The following is a 21,033-nucleotide window of genomic DNA, read 5'->3' as shown; positions in this document are numbered from 1 at the left end:
ATTTCTCATAAGGGGAAATCAATTCTGAAATTTGTAATTGGAAATTACAAACTTCAGAAGCTTTTTAAAACCTAAAATACACTACAAGTTTAAAATTTCCTGCATTGCACAAAAGTTATCCTGCAACAGGGTGATCAAATTAAGATCCTACATCTGTACCTGGTACTAAATGGAGCTTATTGGGGCTTATTTCAATAGATCCCAATGAATACCAAAGAAACAAAGAAGTGTTTTGTTCATAAACTCAGCAAAAAAAGAAAGGTCCCCTTTTCAGGACCCTGTCTTTCAAAGATAATTCGTAAAAATCAAAATAACTTCACAGTTCTTCATTGTAAAGGATTTAAACACTGTTTCCCATGCTTGTTCAATGAAACATAAATAATTAATGAACATGCACCTGTGGAACGGTCGTTAAGACACTAACAGCTTACAGATGGTAGGCAATTAAGGTCACAGTTATGAAAACTTAGGACACTAAAGAGACCTTTCTACTGACTGAAAAGCACCGAAAGAAAGATGCCCAGGGTCCCTGCTCATCTGCGTGAACGTGCCTTAGGCATGCTGCAAGGAGGCATGAGGACTGCAGATGTGGCCAGGGCAATAAATTGCAATGTCCATACTGGGAGACGCCTAAGACAGCACTACAGGGAGACAGGACGGACAGCTGATCGTCCTCGCAGTGGCAGACCATGTGTAACAACACCTGCACAGGATCGGTACATCCAAACATCACGCCTGCGGGACAGGTACAGGATGGCAACAACTGCCCGAGGCTGAGAGAGGCTGGACTGAGGGCTTGTAGGCCTGTTGTAAGGCAGGTCCTCACCAGACATCACCAGCAACAAAGTTGCCTTTGGGCACAAACCCACCGTCGCTGGACCAGACAGGACTGGCAAAAAGTGCTCTTCACTGACGAGTTGCGGTTTTGTCTCACCAGGGGTGATGGTCAGATTTGCGTTTATCGTCAAAGGAATGAGCGTTACACCGAGGCCTGTACTCTGGAGCGGGATCGATTTGGAGGTGGATGGTCCGTCATGGTCTGGGGCGGTGTGTCACAGCATCATCGGACTGAGCTTGTTGTCATTGCAGGCAATATCAACGCTGTTTGTTACATGGAAGACATCCTCCTCCCTCATGTGGTACCCTTCCTGCAGGCTCATCCTGACATGACCCTCCAGCATAACAATGACACCAGCTTTACTGCTTGTTCTGTGCAAGACAGGAATATCAGTGTTCTTCCATCGCCAGCGAAGAGCCCGGATCTCAATCCCATTGAGCACATCTGGGACCTGTTGGATCGGAAGGTGAGGGCTAGGGCCATTCCCCTCAGAAATGTCTGGGAACTTGCAGGTGCCTTGGTAGAAGAGTTGGGTAACATCTCACAGCAAGAACTGGCAAATCTGGTGCAGTCCATGAGGAGGAGATGCACTGCAGTACTTAATGCAGCTGGTGGCTAGACCAGATACTGACTGTTACTTTTGATTTTGACCCCCCCTTTGTTCAGGGACACATTATTCCATTTCTGTTTGTCACTGTCTGTGGAACTTGTTCAGTTTATGTCTCAGTTGTTGAATCTTGTTATGTTCATACAAATATTTACACATGTTAAGTTTGCTGAAAATAAACGCAGTTGACAGTGAGAGGACGTTTCTTTTTTTGCTGAGTTTATATTGTGCAATTACAATTTCACCAAGTTAATATCTGATTATTTCTATGTCATAGAATAGACTGCTACCAATTTTGTATCCCTTTACTTCTAGATATACACCATTGATACTTAGGAATATTGCAGGTGGAATTGTTACATAAAGCACCTTTAAGTGTATAATCATAAAATGTCAGTGAGAATAGAATACTGTAGAATAATGTGTTTTTTCCCTGGAGGGAACTTCAGTAATAAAACGTTTCTAAAAACAGAAGCCACTTTAACCCCATCCTTACAGGGGTAAACCCCTAAGCTAAATTGACAATGATAACTAGTGACATCTTTATACTCACTGTTCTTCTTATAGAGCAGCACTTCAAAGCAATGTGATTCATAGTTATCAAAGGTCTGCCTGACTTCATCTATTGTGTTCTTGTCTGTCAGGTCCCCATACATGAAACTGCGGGAGCCAAAGAAGGAGAGGGTCAAAAAGGCATGGTAGGTAGGGTTAGTTTGAAAGACAGATGGGGAAAACAAAGAGAGAGGGTTAGTCGTGCAAACCTGTGTGGCATGAACATTCACACAACAGACACCATTTTATCACTCACTGAACTGTAATTTTGCTCATGGGATCGTGATGACATTGACTGTCAAATCCTATAGATACAGTGTTTGCGTTGAACAAAAGAGAGGCCTGAGTAAACAAGAGGGAGCTGACAACACGATAACCTCCCAACCCTAGGTGAACTGTGGATGAACATGGAACATTGATGCAACATCAGAGTGATTAACCTTTTAAAAGCTGTGTTTTGAGTGTTTGAGCAGCATTTCCTAAATGTTGGTAGTTCTATCACTCCATATCATGATTCAATATTTCATATTTTGATTTCAACATTAAATTCAAATTCTAAACATCCCTAACCTGCTCTGCGGATGACCATTTTCTGCTCCCTGACTGCGTTGGGTGTGTCCAGTTATACACATCATCACACAATGTTAGTTTTAGGGAGCACAGAACATTCTTCAAAAGTTCCCAAAACATTCAGACAGACTATTGCCCATTCTTTGACCGTGGTGAAGTCAAATGTGTTTTCCTTTTGTTTGGGCCAAGAGGGTGAAGGTTTGCCCCAACAAGAGGCTGTCTACCTGGCCCAGAAAAAAATATTCAAGTGTGTTTAAATTGAGGAGTTGAAGATGTCTAATGTTGGAGATGGTCTTAACCTCAAACCACAAGGCAACACCTCGATTAGGCTGATATAAATCCTTATTATTTTGTTTGATTATTTAGAATGTTAGTGTATTTTTTCTATATAGCCTACACTTTCTCGTTCTGAACTTAGTGCCTTCAGAAAGTATTCACACCTCTTGACTTTTTCCACATTTTGTTGTTACAAAATACTCTGTTAAAGTGTCAGACAAATGCTAAAAAAAATGTTTTTAATGAAGAATAAAACACTAATATATATCTTGATTGAGTCAATACATGTTAGAATCCCCTTTGGCTTTTTGGGTAACTCTCTAAGAGTTTTGCACATCTTATACAATATTTGCCCATTATTCTTTTTTAAACTCGTCAAGCTCTGTCAAGTTGGTTTTTGATCATTGCTAGACAGACATGTTCAAGTCTTACCACTGAGTTTCAGCAGGCCACTCAGGAACATTCAATGTCGTCTTGGTAAGCAACTCCAGTGTATATTTGGCCTTCAGTTTTAAGTTATTTTCCTGCTGAAAGGTGTCTGTTGGAAAGCAGACTAAACCAGGTTTTCCTCTAGGATTTTGCCTGTGCTTAGTTCTATTCCATTTATATTTATCCCCCCCAAAAAACGATCTAGTCCTTGCCGATGACATGCATACCCATAACATGATGCAGCCACCACCATGCTTGAAAATATGGAGAGTGGTACTCGGTGATGTGTTGTGCTAGATTTACCCCAAACATAATGCTTTGTATCCATGACAAAAAGTGAATTTCTTTGCCACATTTTTTGCAGTATTACTTTAGTGCCTTAATGAAAACAGGATGCATGTTTTGAAATATATGTATTCTGTACAGACTTCCATCTTTTCACTCTGTCAATTAGGTAAGTATTGTGGAGTAACTAAAATGTTGTTGATCCATCCTCAGTTTTATTCTATCAGCCATTAAACACTGTAACTGTTTAAAAGTCACCCGTTGGCCTCATGGTGAAATCCCTGAGCAGTTTCCTTCCTCTCCGGCAACTGTGTTAGGAAGGACAGCTGTATCTTTGTAGTGACTGGTTGTATTGATACACCATCCAAAGTGTAATCAATAACTTCACCATGCTCAAAGGGATATTAAGTGTCTGCTTTGTTTTTTACCCATCTACCGATAGGTGCCCTTCTTTGCGAGGCATTGGAAAACCTCCCTGGTCTTTGTGGTTGAATCTTTACTTGAAATTCACTACTCGACTGATCTTACAGATAATTGTATATGTGTGGGATACAGAGATGGGTAATCATTTAAAAAATCATGTTAACCACTATTACTGCACACAGAGTGAGTCCATGCAACTAATTATGCGACTTGTTAAGCACATTTTTACTGAGCATATTTAGGCTTGCCATAACAAAAGTGTTGAATACTTATTGACTAAAGACATTTCAGCTTTTAATTTTGTATTAATTTCAAAAAATGTGGGGTATTGTGTGTAGATCAGTGGCACACAATCACAATTTAATCTACTTTAAATTCAGCCTGTAACACAACAAAATGTGGAAAAAGTCAAGGGGTATGAATACTTTCTGAAGGCACTGTACAACACGGGTGGGATATAAGGATGGGTAGGGTTTCGTGACAATGACCACAAGAGCCGCTCACCAATTTGACAGCTCCAACGTGTTATACCTCCGACATCGCCTAAAGAAAAAAAACAATCATATGCTATGCGATTGTCAGTTACCGCCGGTTAACACTGATCTGATCTAGGCCTAAGTCTACAAATTAAAGCCACTTCCGTCAATCCCTCCCATCCTCTCCAACCTTTATCTCCCATCATTCTGGTTACACTGATCACTATCAGGTGAAAAATCAAGTATTTTTATGGAAGATATCCCCATAGCAACAGCTTTTGTATCTTTGCCTATTTCTTAGGAAGGACAGTGTGCAGCAAGTGGGGGTTATTTTCAGAAGCCTCAGTACTGTCAGTGTCTGCAAGTTCAGTGTGCCCAGCTTCAGTAAAGAAACGTAAGCACTCTTGCTATGTGTCAAAGTATCTATTTGGTTCTGTGAGCATGCATAGACATCAAGGCATGGCAAAAATGAGGAGGGAGGGGTGTTGTAAATTTCATGGGGACAATTTAATGCTCCATCTCCTGCATGACAGCAAATCCCACTCCTTTGGGCATTACAAGTGTGCAGGACACCCTAATTAAAATACTTTAAATCGAGAATGTATCACGTCAAAGATATCTCACCATTTCCTCTCCAACAGTTTATAACCCATTAACGTTACTATTTATACAGTATGAATTACGCCTCCTCTCCCACCTCAGCACAAGCAAGCTGATGTTAGACTGTTAAATTGCCAATCCTTGCTTATATACACAAGGACAAGCCAGCTGTTTCGGCCAAGTAATTGAGCCTTCTTAATCGGAGTGATTCGTTAATATTAAATCCTGTATACAGGGCCCCCAGGACTGGAGCAGAGAAATCTTAGATTATACTATACAAATATACTGAACATTCCACCAAGTACAGACCGAGTTACAATTATCATTATTGTTTCATGAGTTCTTTGAGAGGGAAAAACAAAGTGTTAAAACAGCAGCAACTTATAACTGCACAATTTGCACATGCATTATCAAGTATTATTCACATAGGAAGTTGTTCAGCACTGTCAGTACATTTTTTGCATACATACACTGAGCGTACAAAACATTACAAACACCTGCTTTTTCCATGACAGACTGACCAGGCGATTTCAGGTGAAAGCTATGATCCCTTATTGATGTCACTGGTTAAATCCACTTCAATCAGTGTAGCTGAAGGGGAGGAAACAGGTTAAAGGATTTTTAAGCCTTGAGACAATTGAGACATGGATTGTGTATGTGTGCCATTCAGAGAGTGAATAGGCAAGATAAAAAATGTAAGGGTCTTTGAACGGGGTATGGTAGTAGGTGCCAGGGGCACTGGTTTGAGTGTGTCAAGAACTGCAACGCTGCTGTGTTTTTCACGGTCATCAGTTTCCCGTGTGTATCAAGAATGGTCCACCACCCAAAGGACATCCAGCCGTCTTGACAACTGTGCGTAGCATTGGAGTCAACATAGGCCAGAAAGTGTGGAACACTTTCGACAACTTGTAGAGTCCATGGCCCCAACAAATTGAGGCTGTTCTGAGGGGAAAATGGGGGAGGGGGGTGAAACTCAATATTAGGAAGGTGTTCCTAATGTTTTGTACACTCAGTGTATTTGTTTACAGATTTGTAAACATAAAAAATGTTATGAAAAGAAAAGCATGTGTGGAAGGGGTCAGGAATATAAGTACTACATAGATGCTTCACAAATCATCTATAACTGTATATCATGCTGTATATTCATAATGTGACATAACCATTCATTTATTTGTTCACATTTATTAATCTTTTATAGAACATGAAATAAGGTTACAGATAATTTGTGATTTATGCAGTGCTTACAAAGCCTATATGAATGCTTTATGAATCCAATCAATCAAACCTGACAGCAGAGGGGTTCTAATTAAAGCAATTTTTTTATTCAACTGTTTGTTTTTAAATGTGATCACAGAGCAATTGGATATTCTACATATACCTTGTGTGTACTAAAACTGGACTGTGAATGACCTGCTTTAGTCCTTTTCCCACTGTCAACTCACATTACATGCATGTGCAAACCGTCCGTGGATGTGTTAAGCTTCTGTGAACAGTAGAAATAAATGGGTGACAGGACAGGGACAGAGGCCCAGTTCTTACCTGCATGTACTGCTCCTTTGCATGACTTCTGCCCTGTGGTACCCCGACAGCTTACAAAACCCATCATTACTGTATACTACTGGCCATTCCACTATCTGGGCATTCCCCAACAGGAAACTTGTTTCTGAAACACAGCCATGGAAAAAAGCAGAAAATCTAAAGAATTATAGAAAGTGAGTTCAGTCCCAAATCCCAAAATGTACACAATTGAAGATAAATAACAAGTAAACCCACATTGCGGTTTAAGAGGTGATAACCACTTTAAAACTGACAGACCTCTCAAAATGTTCCAACTGTGGTCATTGTTATTGGATATTGACATGAAACCACACCTGCCCTCAAAATAAAGTGTTAACATTTGGAGCCTGTGCTGTGGAAAAATCCCATTGTTCCTTCACCACTTTTATCGCTAAATATGGAAATGGTAAATGGGTTGTTTGGGTATTTTGGGGTTGTTTTGAGTAGTTTTGAGTTATTAGTAGGACGCCGTAAATAACCTTGTTTTGTTTACACCCTGAACACTGTCTAATTAATCACAAGGCTAAACATAATTTGTTTTCTATGGTGCAGGAGAAATTTGATAATGCCTGTGCAGATTTGTGTCATATACAGGATTGATCATTTGATCTCATCTCGTTATCCTGCAAGGCAACTTTTGAAATAGTTTATGTTGATTTAGACTACAGTGAGCAATAGTTTCCCATTATTGGTTCTGGTCCTTTAAATGGTATACAACTGTGTGAGAGAAGAGAGGTTCCTTGCCCTAGATTGCAAACTGCCATCTGCCCAAAAAACCATCCTACTTAGATCACAGAAATAATACCAATAGGCCTATTAGTGTCTACAATGCATATGGGGAGCTGTAACATACTGTACAGTATTTGCTACATAGGGCATCGTACTATGGTGCCATACTATTCATGTTCTCTGTTTATTCTGACATCCCATTGCTCTTACAATTAGCTCTGAGTTGCTACAAAGAGATGTGTAACTACCTCTGTCGTCTCCCTAATCCACCCAGACTTACTGTCTTATGAACTCTAAAAGCGCCAACATATTTATATATTTGAAAGCTCCAAATTGGTAATGATTGCAGAGACACTGTCTGTCAAGCAGTAGCACTTTTCATGTTATGAATCTCTTGTAACACAAGCAAATGGTTTAAATTCCCCACCTCCAATGTTTTTTTTAATAATAAATATTTATAATAAAATAATCAATAATATATTTTTTCAATGTTCCCACATTTGAAGTTACATTTTATGTTTAAAAATATATGTTTTTAAAAGTTATTTTGATCAATTTCATCCACAGCAACTTGTCAAACTTTTTCTGTTATTAATTGAAAGTGTGTTTCTGTGATACTCAGAGGCTGAGAAATTGGCGATTTAGCTAATCTGACCTGAGAGGAAGAGGCAAAGTCCACGAAAATAACCCCACAGAGTGAATAATTTTTGTACGGAAGTCAATGAGAATGTCGAATTTGGTCAACAAAGAATAGAATTGCTAATTTGCTACGTGAGGCTTGATCTAATAGAAGTTTCGGAATAGTTAGGTTCTTACTAGGCTCGTCGTGAACCATGCTTCCCTAAAACAGTAAGCCTGGGTAAGTTCCACGGCAGAACTCAGCTAAAGTGGGGTCGAACCTCGATGTAAATCAGTGACGTCTCACAACACGTCAAAACAAGGAAATGGCTTGCTTGGGTGGATCTCCAAAGGTGCTCACCAAATTAGTGCGTGAGCACAAAAAAATGTCAAAACAAGCACTGGTGACAAAACCTTTTAGTGTTTGCAGCACATTGGTTTTCAAAGCATTTCTGTTATTTCGAGATGAGCTAAAGCTGCAGCAAGAAGGGAGAAATGGTTTACAATGCTGGCCATATCAATATTTTTATGTTGATATTTCTGAAGTGATATTTGACTGTAAAGGCATGAAGCATGAAGGACAAAAAGTATCTAGTCACAATGACGTTTGTGTTTAGAAAAGTCTGCTAACCTTGTACGTTACCTATGTATAACTAACTAGCTCGCTAATAGCTACAGTAGTTACATTTCTCTCACGATTATAAAGCCAACTATTTTTTTTTGAAAAACAGTCTATTATTATTGACCTAAAAGGTTAGCTGTGTTTGCCCAGTCGCTAGTGATTTATAGAGCACCCATGTGCTGTCTGTCCATGGGAACAACTGCACATCATTTTGCAATCAACATTGCTAAAATTAATCAAATACATTTAAATCAACTTCATAAAATGTTAACTGTAACGCTCATCTCCTGCAGGCTAATTGTCACCCTTATTTTCATACTGTACCTAAATAAAAAGGGTTGGATTTGAACTAAACAATGTTATATGTCATCACTTAAAAGGGATGTACAAAATCTGTTAGCCTCATATACATTGTCTACTGGTATAATTTTTAATTGAGAACATACACAAAATATTCAAAACATTAAGAACACCTGCTCTTTCTATGACATAGATTGACCAGGTGAATCCATGTGAAAGCTATGATCCCTTATTGATGTCACTTGTTAAATCCACTTCAATCAGTGTAGATGAAGGGGAGGAGATGGCTTAAAGAAGGATTTTTAAGCCTCGAGACAATTGAGACATGGATTATGTATGCATGCCATTCAGAGGGTGAAAAAGATTTAAGTGCCTTTGAACGGTGTATGGTAGTGGGTGCCAGGCGCACTGCTTTGAGTGTGTCAAGAACTGCAACGCTGCTGGGTTTTTCACACTCAACAGTTTCCTGTGTGTATCAAGAATGGTCCACCACCCAAAGGACATCCAGCCAACTTGACACAACTGTGGGAAGCATTGGAGTCAACATGGACCAGCATCCCTGTGAAACGCTTTCGGCACCTAGTAGAGTCCATGCCCCGACAAATTGAGTCTGTTCTGAGGGCAAAAGTGTGTGGGGGGGTTGTGGGGTTGTGGGTCAACTCAATATTAGGAAGGTGCTCCTAATGGTTGGTATCCTCAGTATATAGCTCAACATGTAAACAATGTGTGAGTTTAGCTATTCTCGGCTTGATGACAGATGCCCACAATGCCAGTAATGCCATCATACAGCAGGCCTATGGCTGCATTGGTTGATGCATGCCATATGATAAGCTGCAAAATGGATTGACATAGCTGATATACTGAGAGAGAGTGACAAGCAAATAAAACAGATTTGAGATCTTACAACTAGACAAAAATGAAATGTTTATTTGAGAAACAGACACATTAGAGACAGAACTCCTTCCCCTCTTTATTGCAGGATTGTGTTATGTGATTAATCAACATTGACACAAGTTCATTTTGAATAATAGTTTAACAATTAAAACAAGTTTAAACACTTGAATCCACATTTTATCACTTTAAAATGTACAAATAAGCCTACTCGTATGTCAGTGGAGGCTGCTGAGGGGAGGACGGCTCATAATAATGGCTGGAATGGAGTCAATGGAATAGTATAATACACATCAAAGACGTGGTTTTCATGTGGTTGATACCACTCCATTGACTCCATTCCATCCATTATTATGAGCCATCCTCTCCTCAGCAGCCTCCACTGTGGTATGCAAAGATTGGTCTAAACAACAATAGATCATTTAGTACTAGTATCATGTAGGCTATTATTACTAAAGCATCATTTCAGGTGAACAAATCTTCATACCAGCGATGACCAACCTTGCTCCACTGATCCCTGATCTACTGTAATCTATTCCTGCCCAGCAATAGCAGACTTGATTATAAACTCATCTGATGTTATACGTTAAATCAGTTGCGTTATTGCTGGGCTGAAACAGAACCCTGCACACCCAGCAGACCTCCAGCAGGGTTGGCCTGCTCCAATTGTAATAGATTTGTCCATTGTGCTTGATGTTTAACTGTATTTTTGCATACAACATTTGCAAACATAGGTAGACCTACACATATAACATATAGGATATACACTTCGTCTCTTGGGACATTTATTGGGACCTTTCTCTTCATCTGCTAACAGGCTTTCACAGCTTTCCATATCTGAGGACAGAAAATATTATAATCAAATTAGACAGCACTGAATATTATGTTGCTATTATCTCTCTGTACGCAAAGTTTTCCTCTCTAGGGACTGGAATTTGAGAATATTTTCATAATGTCCTCCCACAAAATGACCTGCCCTGTCCAGTAGCCAACACTTGCCCTTTACTGCCAGGTGGAGCTGCAATTTCACCCTCTTCCATGGCTGTGATCTACAAATGTATTTGGACTGTGTTTTTAATAAACAATGATTACATCAAGAAGCTAGGTCATAGGAAGTTAGCTAGCTGATAACATTTAATTCACTTAGTTAAACAGTGTGTAAAGTTAGCTAGCTAACAGCGATCAGTTAAGTTAGCCTACAAAGTGGCCTACTGTAACCAGCTAGCTAGCTAATAATACATACTTTAACATTAAAAACATGTATTTACTTACTTGAAGAGGTTCTCCCACTGCTTCTGTGTTTTTAATCCTTACAAAAACAAAATAATGGGCAATCTTCACAATATTTTCGGTGGTAGCAAAGTGCAGATAGCAGCCATGTGGATGAATGGAGACAAGGTAAAAAAGTTTGTTTGTCACAAGAGCAGTTTAGAACGTGTTGTGACATTTGACGTTACCAGAGTAATCCAATCTAAATAAATATAAATCTCAGACTGTCAGCCACACGTGATAATTTGAAAACTAGCACTTGAACCTAGCATAGGCAACAACTACCCCGATGAAAAACAGTGATGCATATAACACACAGCATCCCTTCAACGGGTGTGTGGGGTGAGGGTTCTTGAAATGTAACATCCAATCAAAATCTTGGCGCTGGGAGCCAGTGGACCATTCAAACCGTTGTTGCAGTACAAAATTCTCCAGACCTCCAAGGGAGGTGTGATAACAACGTGATCTTGGAGGTATGGCAACGAGAGACTAGGTTGTTACGAATGCACTGATATAAGTGGACGCACATGGCATTTCGGCAACTTTGAATAAAACAACTTTATATCAGAGTTGGGCCTGTTGTCATGAGATAGATAGAGGACTCAACATGGATATAACCCGTTTAAGCATGGACATTGCCATTGAGGGCTTCCACCATTTTAAATTAGTCAACTGGGTGGGGACTCCTATGAGTTGGGTGCAATCAGCCAATAAAGAAGAAGAAAATGGACTACTATAAAATCTTTGGCTCTGTGGACAACAAATCCCATGGTTAGGGCGGACACATAAGCATCTCATCATTATATCCAGTATCTCTGATCTGACATACCGGTACGACCTAAGATGGCAGCCAATATGGGCAATATGGGCGCTGGTGCCTATCAGACTTTCAGCTCTAACTTCAGAATTACATTTTATATTTTAGTCATTTAGCAGACGCTCTTATCCAGAGCGACTTACAGTAGTGAGTGCATACATTTCATTAAAAAACATTTTCTCCGTACTGGTCAGCTCCAATTGCATCTGAAAGATGGGATTTCCAACCTGGTATAGAGACATTGACTGGAGGCCAAATATTTATTTATATTATTGAGTTAATTTAACCCAGAAAGTGCCCAATATGGGGAACAAATCGTGAAAAGCGCCACAGGTAGCCAAAATGACTTCCATGTTGTTCCATGCTATATTCCTTGCATGTCAGCCACAGCTAACGAGCGGTCTTTTCAATAATGTAATAAAATGACACCATTTTTGTGGAATAACCATAAAAATGTCAACTAAATCTATGGTAGTATTGTATTTGAACATGAACAGAAGAATTAAGACACGAATAACATGAAGATATGCAGCCTCTATGTCACGACTTCCGCCGAAGTTGGTCCCTCCCTCTCCTTGTTCGGGTGGCATTCGGCGGTCGACGTCACCGACCTTCTAGCCATCGACAATCCACTTTTCATTTTCCATTGGTTTTGTCTTGTCTTCCATCACACCTGGTTCCAATTCCATCAATTACATGTTGTGTATTTAACTCTCTGTTCCCCCCCCCCATGTCCTTGTCCGTAATTGTTTGTTGTATTGCTTGTGCACGGTATGCTGGTATTTTACCGGGTTTTGTTTGACTCATTTATTGTATTGTTCTGTTGACGGTGGTTTATGGTTATTTAACACAACCGTTGTAAATCAGTTTCCGCTCTCCTGCGCCTGACTTCTCTGCCGCCAGTAGCAACGCATTACAGAATTACGGACCAAAACTATGGAGTCAGCAGGAGCAGGTACCCCGGGTATAGGGGTGGAGGAGCGCGTCCGGGAGCACGCAGCAATGCTCCAACATCTTGGCACCACCATGGACCGCGTTGTCCAGACAATGGACTGCTGGGAGAGACAGGGAGTTCTTCCAGTGCCTCCACCAGCACAACCAGGGTCTCCACTGAGCGCCCCTCTTCCTCCTGGTCCCAGTGGGATTCGTCTCTCCCTGCCCCAGGAATACGATGGGAAGGCTGCGAACTGCCAGGGGTTCCTTTTACAACTGGACCTATACCTGTCCACCGTCCACCCGGCTCCGTCGGGCTGTGAGAGGGTGTCCGCCCTCATCTCGTGCCTCACCGGGAAAGCCCTGGAGTGGGCCAATGCCGTGTGGAGTAAGGGAGATGCGGCGTTGGACCAGTTTGAGGAGTTCACCCGCCGTTTCCGGGCAGTCTTCAACCACCCGCCCGAGGGTAGAGCGGCGGGTGAGCGCCTCTTCCATCTGAGGCAGGAGACGAGGAGCGCCCACGAATTCACCCTGGATGTTAGGACCCTGGCTGCCGGCGTGGGATGGAGCGACAGGGCCCTGATCGACCATTACTGCTGCAGTCTGCGCGAGGACGTCCATCGGGAGTTGGCCTGCAGAGACACCACCCTCACGTTTGACCAGCTGGTGGACCTGTCCATCCGGCTGGACAACCTGCTGGCTACCCGCTGACATTCAGATCGGGGTCTGGTGGTTCCATCCCCCTGCACCCCCTCTCCGATACCTATGGAGCTGGGAGGGGCGGTGCGCTTCGAGACTGGAGGCGGTTCCAGCTTGTGCACCATCTGTGGCCGCAGAGGTCACACTGCCGGTCGGTGCCGGGTTGGTTCCTCTGGGGATCGAGGCAACAAACAGGGCGCTCTGGCGTCACCCCAGGTGAACCGGCACCATTCTCACCCAGAGCCCTCTGTTGCTCATATATGTTTGTCTATGTCACTTTTTCTGAGTTTTCCCCGCATTCACAGCATAAGGTGCTCGTCGATTCAGGCGCGGCTGGGAACTTTATATATAGATCATTCGCCCATAGTTTAGGGATCCCCATTGTTCCCGTGGCTGTGCCCTTCCCCGTTCATGCCTTAGATAGTCGACCATTAGGGTCAGGTTTGATCAGGGAGGCCACCGCTCCTCTGGGCACGGTGATGCAGGGGGGGCACAAGGAGAGAATTAGTCTCTTCCTTATTGACTCTCCTGCGTTTCACGGTTTCTTGGCCACAGAGGGCTCTCACGGGGTGGTCGCGGGAGTGCTCGGGGAGGTGTTTAGGGGTTTCCGTTGTTGCTACTACGGTGGAAAGCCCAGACCAGGTCTCCACCGTGCACATTCCCCCTGAATATGCCGATTTGGCTCTCGCCTGCTCTAAAAAGAATGCGACTCAATTACCACCCCATCGACGGGGCGATTGTGCGATAAATCTCCTGGTAGATGCTGCACTTCCCAGGAGTCACGTGTATCCCCTCTCACAGGCGGAGACGGAGGCTATGGAAACATATGTCTCCGAATTCCTGCGTCAGGGGTACATTCGGTCCTCCACTTCACCCGTCTCGAGTTTCTTTTTTGTGAAGAAGGAGGGAGGTGGTCGCCTGTTAGAGCATGACCTGTACGTCAAGGCTGAGAAATGCTTGTTTTTCCAGCAATCCGTCTCCTTCCTAGGGTATCGCATTTCCACATCAAGGGTGGAGATGGAGAGTTACCGCATTTCAGCCGTGCGTAATTGGCAGACTCCCACCACGGTAAAGGAGCTGCAGCAGTTCTTAGGGTTTGCCAACTACTACCGAAGGTTTTTCCAAGGTTTTGGTCAGGTAGTGGCTCCCATTACCTCACTGCTGAAGGGGGGCCCGGTGCGTTTGCAGTGGTCGGCTGAGGCGGACAAGGCTTTTAGTCACCTGAGGGCTCTGTTTACCTCAGCTCCCGTGCTGGCCCATCCGGATCCCTCTTTGGTGTTCATAGTGGAGGTGGACGCGTCCGAGGCTGGGATAGGAGTGGTGCTCTCTCAGCGCTCGGGTACGCCACTGAAGCTCCGCCCCTGTGCCTTCTTCTCGAAGAAGCTCAGCCCGGCAGAGCGAAACTATGACGTGGGGGACCGGGAGCTGTTGGCTGTCGTCAGGGCCTTGAAGGCGTGGAGACATTGGCTTGAGGGGGCTAAACACCCTTTTCACATCTGGACTGACCACCGCAATCTGGAGTACATCCAGGCAGCGAGGAGACTGAACCCTCGCCAGGCAAGGTGGGCCATGTTTTTCACCCATTTTGTGTTTACCCTTTCCTACAGACCAGGCTCCCAGACGTTAAGGCAGACGCATTGTCCCGGCTGTATGACACAGAGGAGCGGCCCATGGATCCCACTCCCATACTCCCCGCCTCCTGCCTGGTGGTGCCGGTAGTGTGGAAGCTGGACATGGACATAGAGCAGGCGTTACGTGCAGAGCCCGCTCCCCTTCCAGTGTCCCGCTGGGCCTCTGTACGTCCCGTCTGTTGTCCGTGACCGGTTGATCTATTGGGCCCACACGTCACCCTCCTCTGGTCATCCTGGGATCGGTCAGACAGTGCGCTGTTTGAGCGGGAGGTACTGGTGGCCTACCTTGGCTAAGGACTAGAGGGTTTATGTTTCCTCCTGCTCGGTGTGCGCCCAGTGTAAGGCTCCTAGGCACCTGCCCAGAGGTAAGCTACACCCCTTACCTGTTCCACAGCGGCCTTGGTCGCACCTGTCGTGGATTTTCTGACTGATCTTCCACTCTCACAGGGTAATACCGCAATCCTGGTCGTTGTGGATCGTTTCTCTAAGTCCTGTCGTCTCCTCCCTCTGCCCGGTCTCCCTACGGCCCTACAGACTGCGGAGGCCTTATTTACACACGTCTTCCGGCACTACGGGGTGCCTGAGGATATAGTGTCTGATCGGGGTTCCCAGTTCACGTCTAGGGTCTGGAAGGCGTTTATGGAAGTCTCGATCAGCCTTACTTCAGGGTTTCACCCCGAGAGTAATGGGCAGGTGGAGAGAGTGAACCAGGATGTGGGTAGGTTTCTGCAGTCCTATTGCCTGGACCGGCTGGAGGATTGGGCAGCGTTCGTGCCATGGGCCGAGATGGCACAGAACTCGCTCCGCCACTCCTCCACTAACCTCTCTCTCTTCCAGTGCGTACTGGGGTACCAGCCGGTTCTGGCGTCTTGGCATCAGAGTCAGGCCGAGATTCCTGCGGTGGACGACTGGTTCAGGCCCGTGGAGGAGACATGGGAAGCCGCCCATGTCCACCTTCAGCAGGCTGTGACGCGCCAAAAGGAGAACGCAGATCGCCACCGCAGTGAGACACCGGTGTTAGCACCGGGGGACCAGGTCTGGCTGTCGACCAGAAACCTGCCCCTCCGCCTGCCCTGCCGGAAGCTGGGTCCGCGGTTTGTGGGGCCATTTAAAGTCCTGAGGAGAGTGAACGAGGTTTGTTATAGGTTACAGCTTCCACCCGATTACCGTATCAACCCCTCGTTCCATGTGTCTCTCCTCAGGCCGGTGGTAGCTGGCCAGCTCCGGGAGTCTGAGGTGCGTGAGGTTCCTCTGCCCCCCTCTGGACATCTGAAGGGCCCCGGCGTACTCCGTTCGTTCCATACTGGATTCGAGGCGTCGGTTGGGGAGGCCTTCAGTATCTCGTGGAGTGGGAGGGGTACGGTCCGGAGGAGGGGTGCTGGGTTCTGGTCGAGGACGTGTTGGACCCTTCAATGCTGGAGGAGTTCCACCGTCTTCGTCCGGATCGCCCTGCGCCTTGCCCTCCGGGTCGTCCCCGAGGCCGGTGTCGACGTGCTGCTGGAGCCGCTCGTCAAGGGGGTGGGGTACTGTCACGACTTCCGCCGAAGTCGATCCCTCTCCTTGTTCGGGTGGCGTTCGGCGGTCGACCTCACCGACTTTTGATTTTCCATTGGTTTTGTTTTGTCTTCCATCACACCTGGTTCCAATTCCATCAATTACATCTTGTGTATTTAACCATCTGTTCCCCCCCATGTCCTTGTCCGTAATTGTTTGTTGTAGTGCTTGTGCACGGTATGCTGGTATTTTACCGGGTTTTGTTTGACCCATTTATTGTATTGTTCTGCTGACGGTGGTTTATGGTTATTAAACACAACCGTTGTAAATCAGTTTCCGCTCTCCTGCGCCTGACTTCTCTGCCGCCAGTTGCATCGCATTACACTCTATTGAGCTTGAACTGCACCACTCTGATAGAGGTTCAAATTCCCCTCACTGTGGGTGTACCACTAAATTTTACTCCAACAAGAAAATGCTTCCATCAGTCAACACAACTGTTAAATCAAATACATTCATATTGATGCAAAGAATACAAACAAGGACACAGATGTACAAAAAAAAAAACTGTTGTTTGACAAAATCATGAGACATTGGAAGGATCCAACAAAAGTTACAAAAAGTAAGTTGTGTGTGTGTGTGTGTACACTGTCATTACATTCAATAACCAACAGTCCTCTGGCACCCCCTAAACAGGTGATGTCTATGTAGTAGAGGTCCCACTAAACCCCCGGAGGATATGTGATGCACTCTATCATAATCTGCTGGAAGTCGCAATGGCTTAACTTGAATATAAATGGTGTTTTTGTTAACCTCTATGGGCTAGGTGGGACGCTTGCATCCCACCTACTCAACAGCCAGTGTAATCCCGTGGCGCGATATTCAAATACCTCAAAAATGCAAAAACTTCAATTTTTCAAACATATGACTGTTTTACACCATTTTAAAGACAAGACTCTCGTTAATCTAACCACACTGTCCGATTTCAAAAAGGCTTTACAACGAAAGCAAAACATTAGATTATGTCAGCAGAGTACCCAGCCAGAAATAATCAGACACCCATTTACTAAATTACTCACGATAAACGTTCACAAAAAACATAATTATTTTAAGAATTATAGATACAGAACTCCCCTATGCACTCGATATGTCCGATTTTAAAATAGCTTTTCGGTGAAAGCACATTTTGCAATATTCTCAGTAGATAGCCCGGCATCACAGGGCTAGCTATTTAGACACCCAGCAAGTTTAGCACTCACCAAAGTCAGATTTACTATAAGAAAAATGTTATTACCTTTGCTGTTCTTCGTCAGAATGCACTCCCAGGACTTCTACTTCAATAACAAATGTTGGTTTGGTCCCAAATAATCCATTGTTATATCCAAATAGCGGCGTTTTGTTCGTGCGTTCAAGACACTATCCGAAAGGGTAAATAAGGGTGACGAGCATGGCGCATTTCGTGACAAAAAAATTCTAAATATTCCATTACCGTACTTCGAAGCATGTCAACCGCTGTTTAAAATCAATTTTTATGCAATTTTTCTCGTAAAAAAGCGATAATATTCCGACCGGGAATCTGCGTTTAGGTAAAAAGAGGAAAGAAAATAAAGCACGGGGTCGACTCGTGCACGTGCCTAAGCCCATTGTCCTCTGATCGGCCACTTGCCAAACGCGATAATGTCTTTCAGCCAGAGGCTGCCTCGATATCATTCAGCTTTTTCCCGGGCTCTGAGAGCCTATGGGAGCCGTAGGAAGTGTCACGTTACAGCAAAGATCCTCAGTCTTCAATAAAAAGAGCCAAGATGAACAACAACTTGTCAGACAGGCCACTTCCTGTTCAGAATCTTCTCAGGTTTTTGCCTGCCATATGAGTTCTGTTATACTCACAGACACCATTCAAACAGTTTTAGAAACTTTAGGGTGTTTTCTATCCAAAGCCAATAATTATCTGCATATTCTAGTTACTGGGCAGGAGTAGTAACCAGATTAAATCGGGTACGTTTTTTATCCGGCCGTGTCAATACTGCCCCCTAGCCCTAACAGGTTAACGTTTACATTTGTCGCTGTTGGGGGTTTCATCTGGTTTTAACAAAACAATGTTTTTGCTTTCATAATCTGTATGTATTATTGCCAAATTCAGAGTATAAATATAGTTTTTAATCTTCTAAACGTAGGATGAAACATAGCAACGAAGCACTTTCACATTGGTTCGGTGGATGCTAGCTTGCAACATATCAGGCTTTCACGGCAGTATCTTAACTGCACTATTACAACCCTCCCCTATTCCGAAATCATGAATGAATTACAAACTAGCTAGCTAGCTATATATTTTGAATCAAGCTACAATAGGCTATTCAATCGGTTCATTTTCCTGTTTGCCCAATCAAAAGCTACTGTAACTTATAAACCACGGGAAAACAAAGTGTACCTCAGGCTACACTCTCTCGCACTTCAAAACCAATCACACAGTCACACTGTCACTACTGCCTACACCTTAGCTAGCTAGCTTAGCTTTCTACTGCATCGATGAATTCCCGAGAGAGAGAAATCGGCAATTTTATATAATAATGTTGTGCTGGGAACTGGTTCAGACTATCAGTGGCGTCGACTTATTGGCAACTACTTTTTGACACTCAGCCGGAGTGCGTCACCATCAGCGACTCCGCAGACAGCGACTCAAACGAGCTCACCGAAGTCGAGGCCGAGCCCCTTGAGGAAGCAACCGAGGAAGACCCCCGTTAATGGTGGATCCGTCAATTACGGTGCTTCAGTCGGTCGACGGGGAATATGTCAGTGATGCTGGGCAAGAAATTGAAAAGGCTCACGAGTTCAGGTGCACTTGCAAGACCAACGAAGAAAGCCCTACTATTTGCTTTTTACCCATGAGGAGATGGTCAAGAAAAGTGACCAGATTAATTAACTCACCAATAGTAAGTGCTTCCCATTCAACTATTAGTCAAGTTCAGTTGGCTGTGAGTGAGTAAAGTGTAATGTATGTGTGTTTCTGTGTCTGCCTATCTGTCAGTGTCTGTGTTTGTGTGTGTGTATGTGATGAGGCACAAATAAACTGACTAGCTAGCTTGCTATTATATTAAAGCCGTGTGTGTGTGTGTGTGTGGGGCATGGGAGCGAGAGAGAGAGAGAAGAGGAGGATGTGTGCAACCTAGCTATGTAGCTAGTAACTTATGGGGCTTGAGTGTGAGTGAGTGTGAGTGTGAGTGTGAGTGTGTGTGTGTGTGGACACATGAGAGGGAGATGAGGAATGTGTAGCGCATAAAACCTTTACAGTAACTTCTGGACCTGTCTGTCTGTGTGTTTCTGTGTGTGTATGTTTGTGCGTGTATGCATGCGTGCATGATGGGTGCTTATATTTGTCCTACTTGTCCTAAAGACAGGTTACATAAATGCATGAAATGACCATCAACACTGAACAAAAATATAAACGCAACATCTAAAGTGTTGGTCCCATGTTTCATGAGCTGAAATAAAAGATCCCAAGTGTACCATATGCACAAAAACGGTATTTCTCCAAAATGTTGTGCACAGATTTGTTTACATCCCTGTTATTGAGCATTTCTCCTTCGCCAAGATAATCCTTCCCCTTGACAGGTGTGGCATACCAAGAAGCTGATTAATCAGCACGACCACTACACAGGTGCACCTTGTGTAATGGCCACTTTATAATGTGCACATTTGTCACTCAACACAATGCCACAGATGTTTTGAGGCAGCGTGCAATTGGCATTCTGACTGCAGGAATGTCCACCATAGCTGTTGTCAGATATTTTTATGTTAATTTCTGTACCATAAACTGCCTCCAATGTTGTTTTAGATAATTTGGCAGTATGTCCAACCGGCCTCACGACCTCAGACCATGTGTAACCATACCAGCCCAGGACCTCCTCATCTGGATTCTTCACCTGCGGGATCATCTGAGGGGGTGTGGGGGGTGCTGATGAGTATTTCTGTCTGTAATAAGGCCCTTTTGTGGGGAAAAACTCATTCTGATTGGCTCGGGCCTGGCTCCCAAGTGGGTGGGCCTGGCTGCCAAGTACACCCCTGCCCAGATCAAATCAAATCAAGCTTTATTTATACAGCACATTTCAGACCTGGAATGCAACAAACTGTGCTTCACAGGAAAAAAAAACAATGAAAATAAAAACTTCAATATTTACTACACAACAAACATAAGAGGATAAAAAACAATAACAATAAAAACAGAATGACTAAAAAGCACCCTATGGAAAAGCAAAGCTACAAAGGTGTGTTTTAAGATCTCTTAAAAATGTCCACAGTTTCGGCTGGGGGCATATTAACAAAAAGCTGCCTCTTCATGCATCTTGGTCCTAGGCTTTGGGATAGTTAAAAGGCCAGTGCCATAGGACCTGAGGGACATAACATAAAACCATGTCTGACATGT

The 21,033-nt window shown here is 43.8% G+C and overlaps 1 protein-coding gene across 1 annotated transcript in view; it reads right to left on the bottom strand.

Moving 5' to 3' along the window:
* The window catches only part of kcnh5a (potassium voltage-gated channel, subfamily H (eag-related), member 5a), a 142,343-nt gene that overhangs the window by 90,673 nt on the left and 30,637 nt on the right, over positions 1–21,033 (bottom strand). Inside the window, exons 2-3 of the mRNA XM_014144675.2 lie at positions 6,596–6,719; positions 1,999–2,105 (exon numbers count right to left, since the gene is read on the bottom strand). Of these exons, the coding sequence (XP_014000150.1) occupies positions 1,999–2,105; positions 6,596–6,719 (231 nt within the window). The remainder of the gene's footprint in view (positions 1–1,998; positions 2,106–6,595; positions 6,720–21,033) is intronic.

Source organism: Salmo salar, chromosome ssa15, assembly GCF_905237065.1.
Source record: "Salmo salar chromosome ssa15, Ssal_v3.1, whole genome shotgun sequence".
Lineage (NCBI taxonomy): Eukaryota > Metazoa > Chordata > Actinopteri > Salmoniformes > Salmonidae > Salmo > Salmo salar.
Note: the sequence above shows the minus strand (reverse complement) of the source record. Positions and strands in the feature narration are given on the sequence as shown.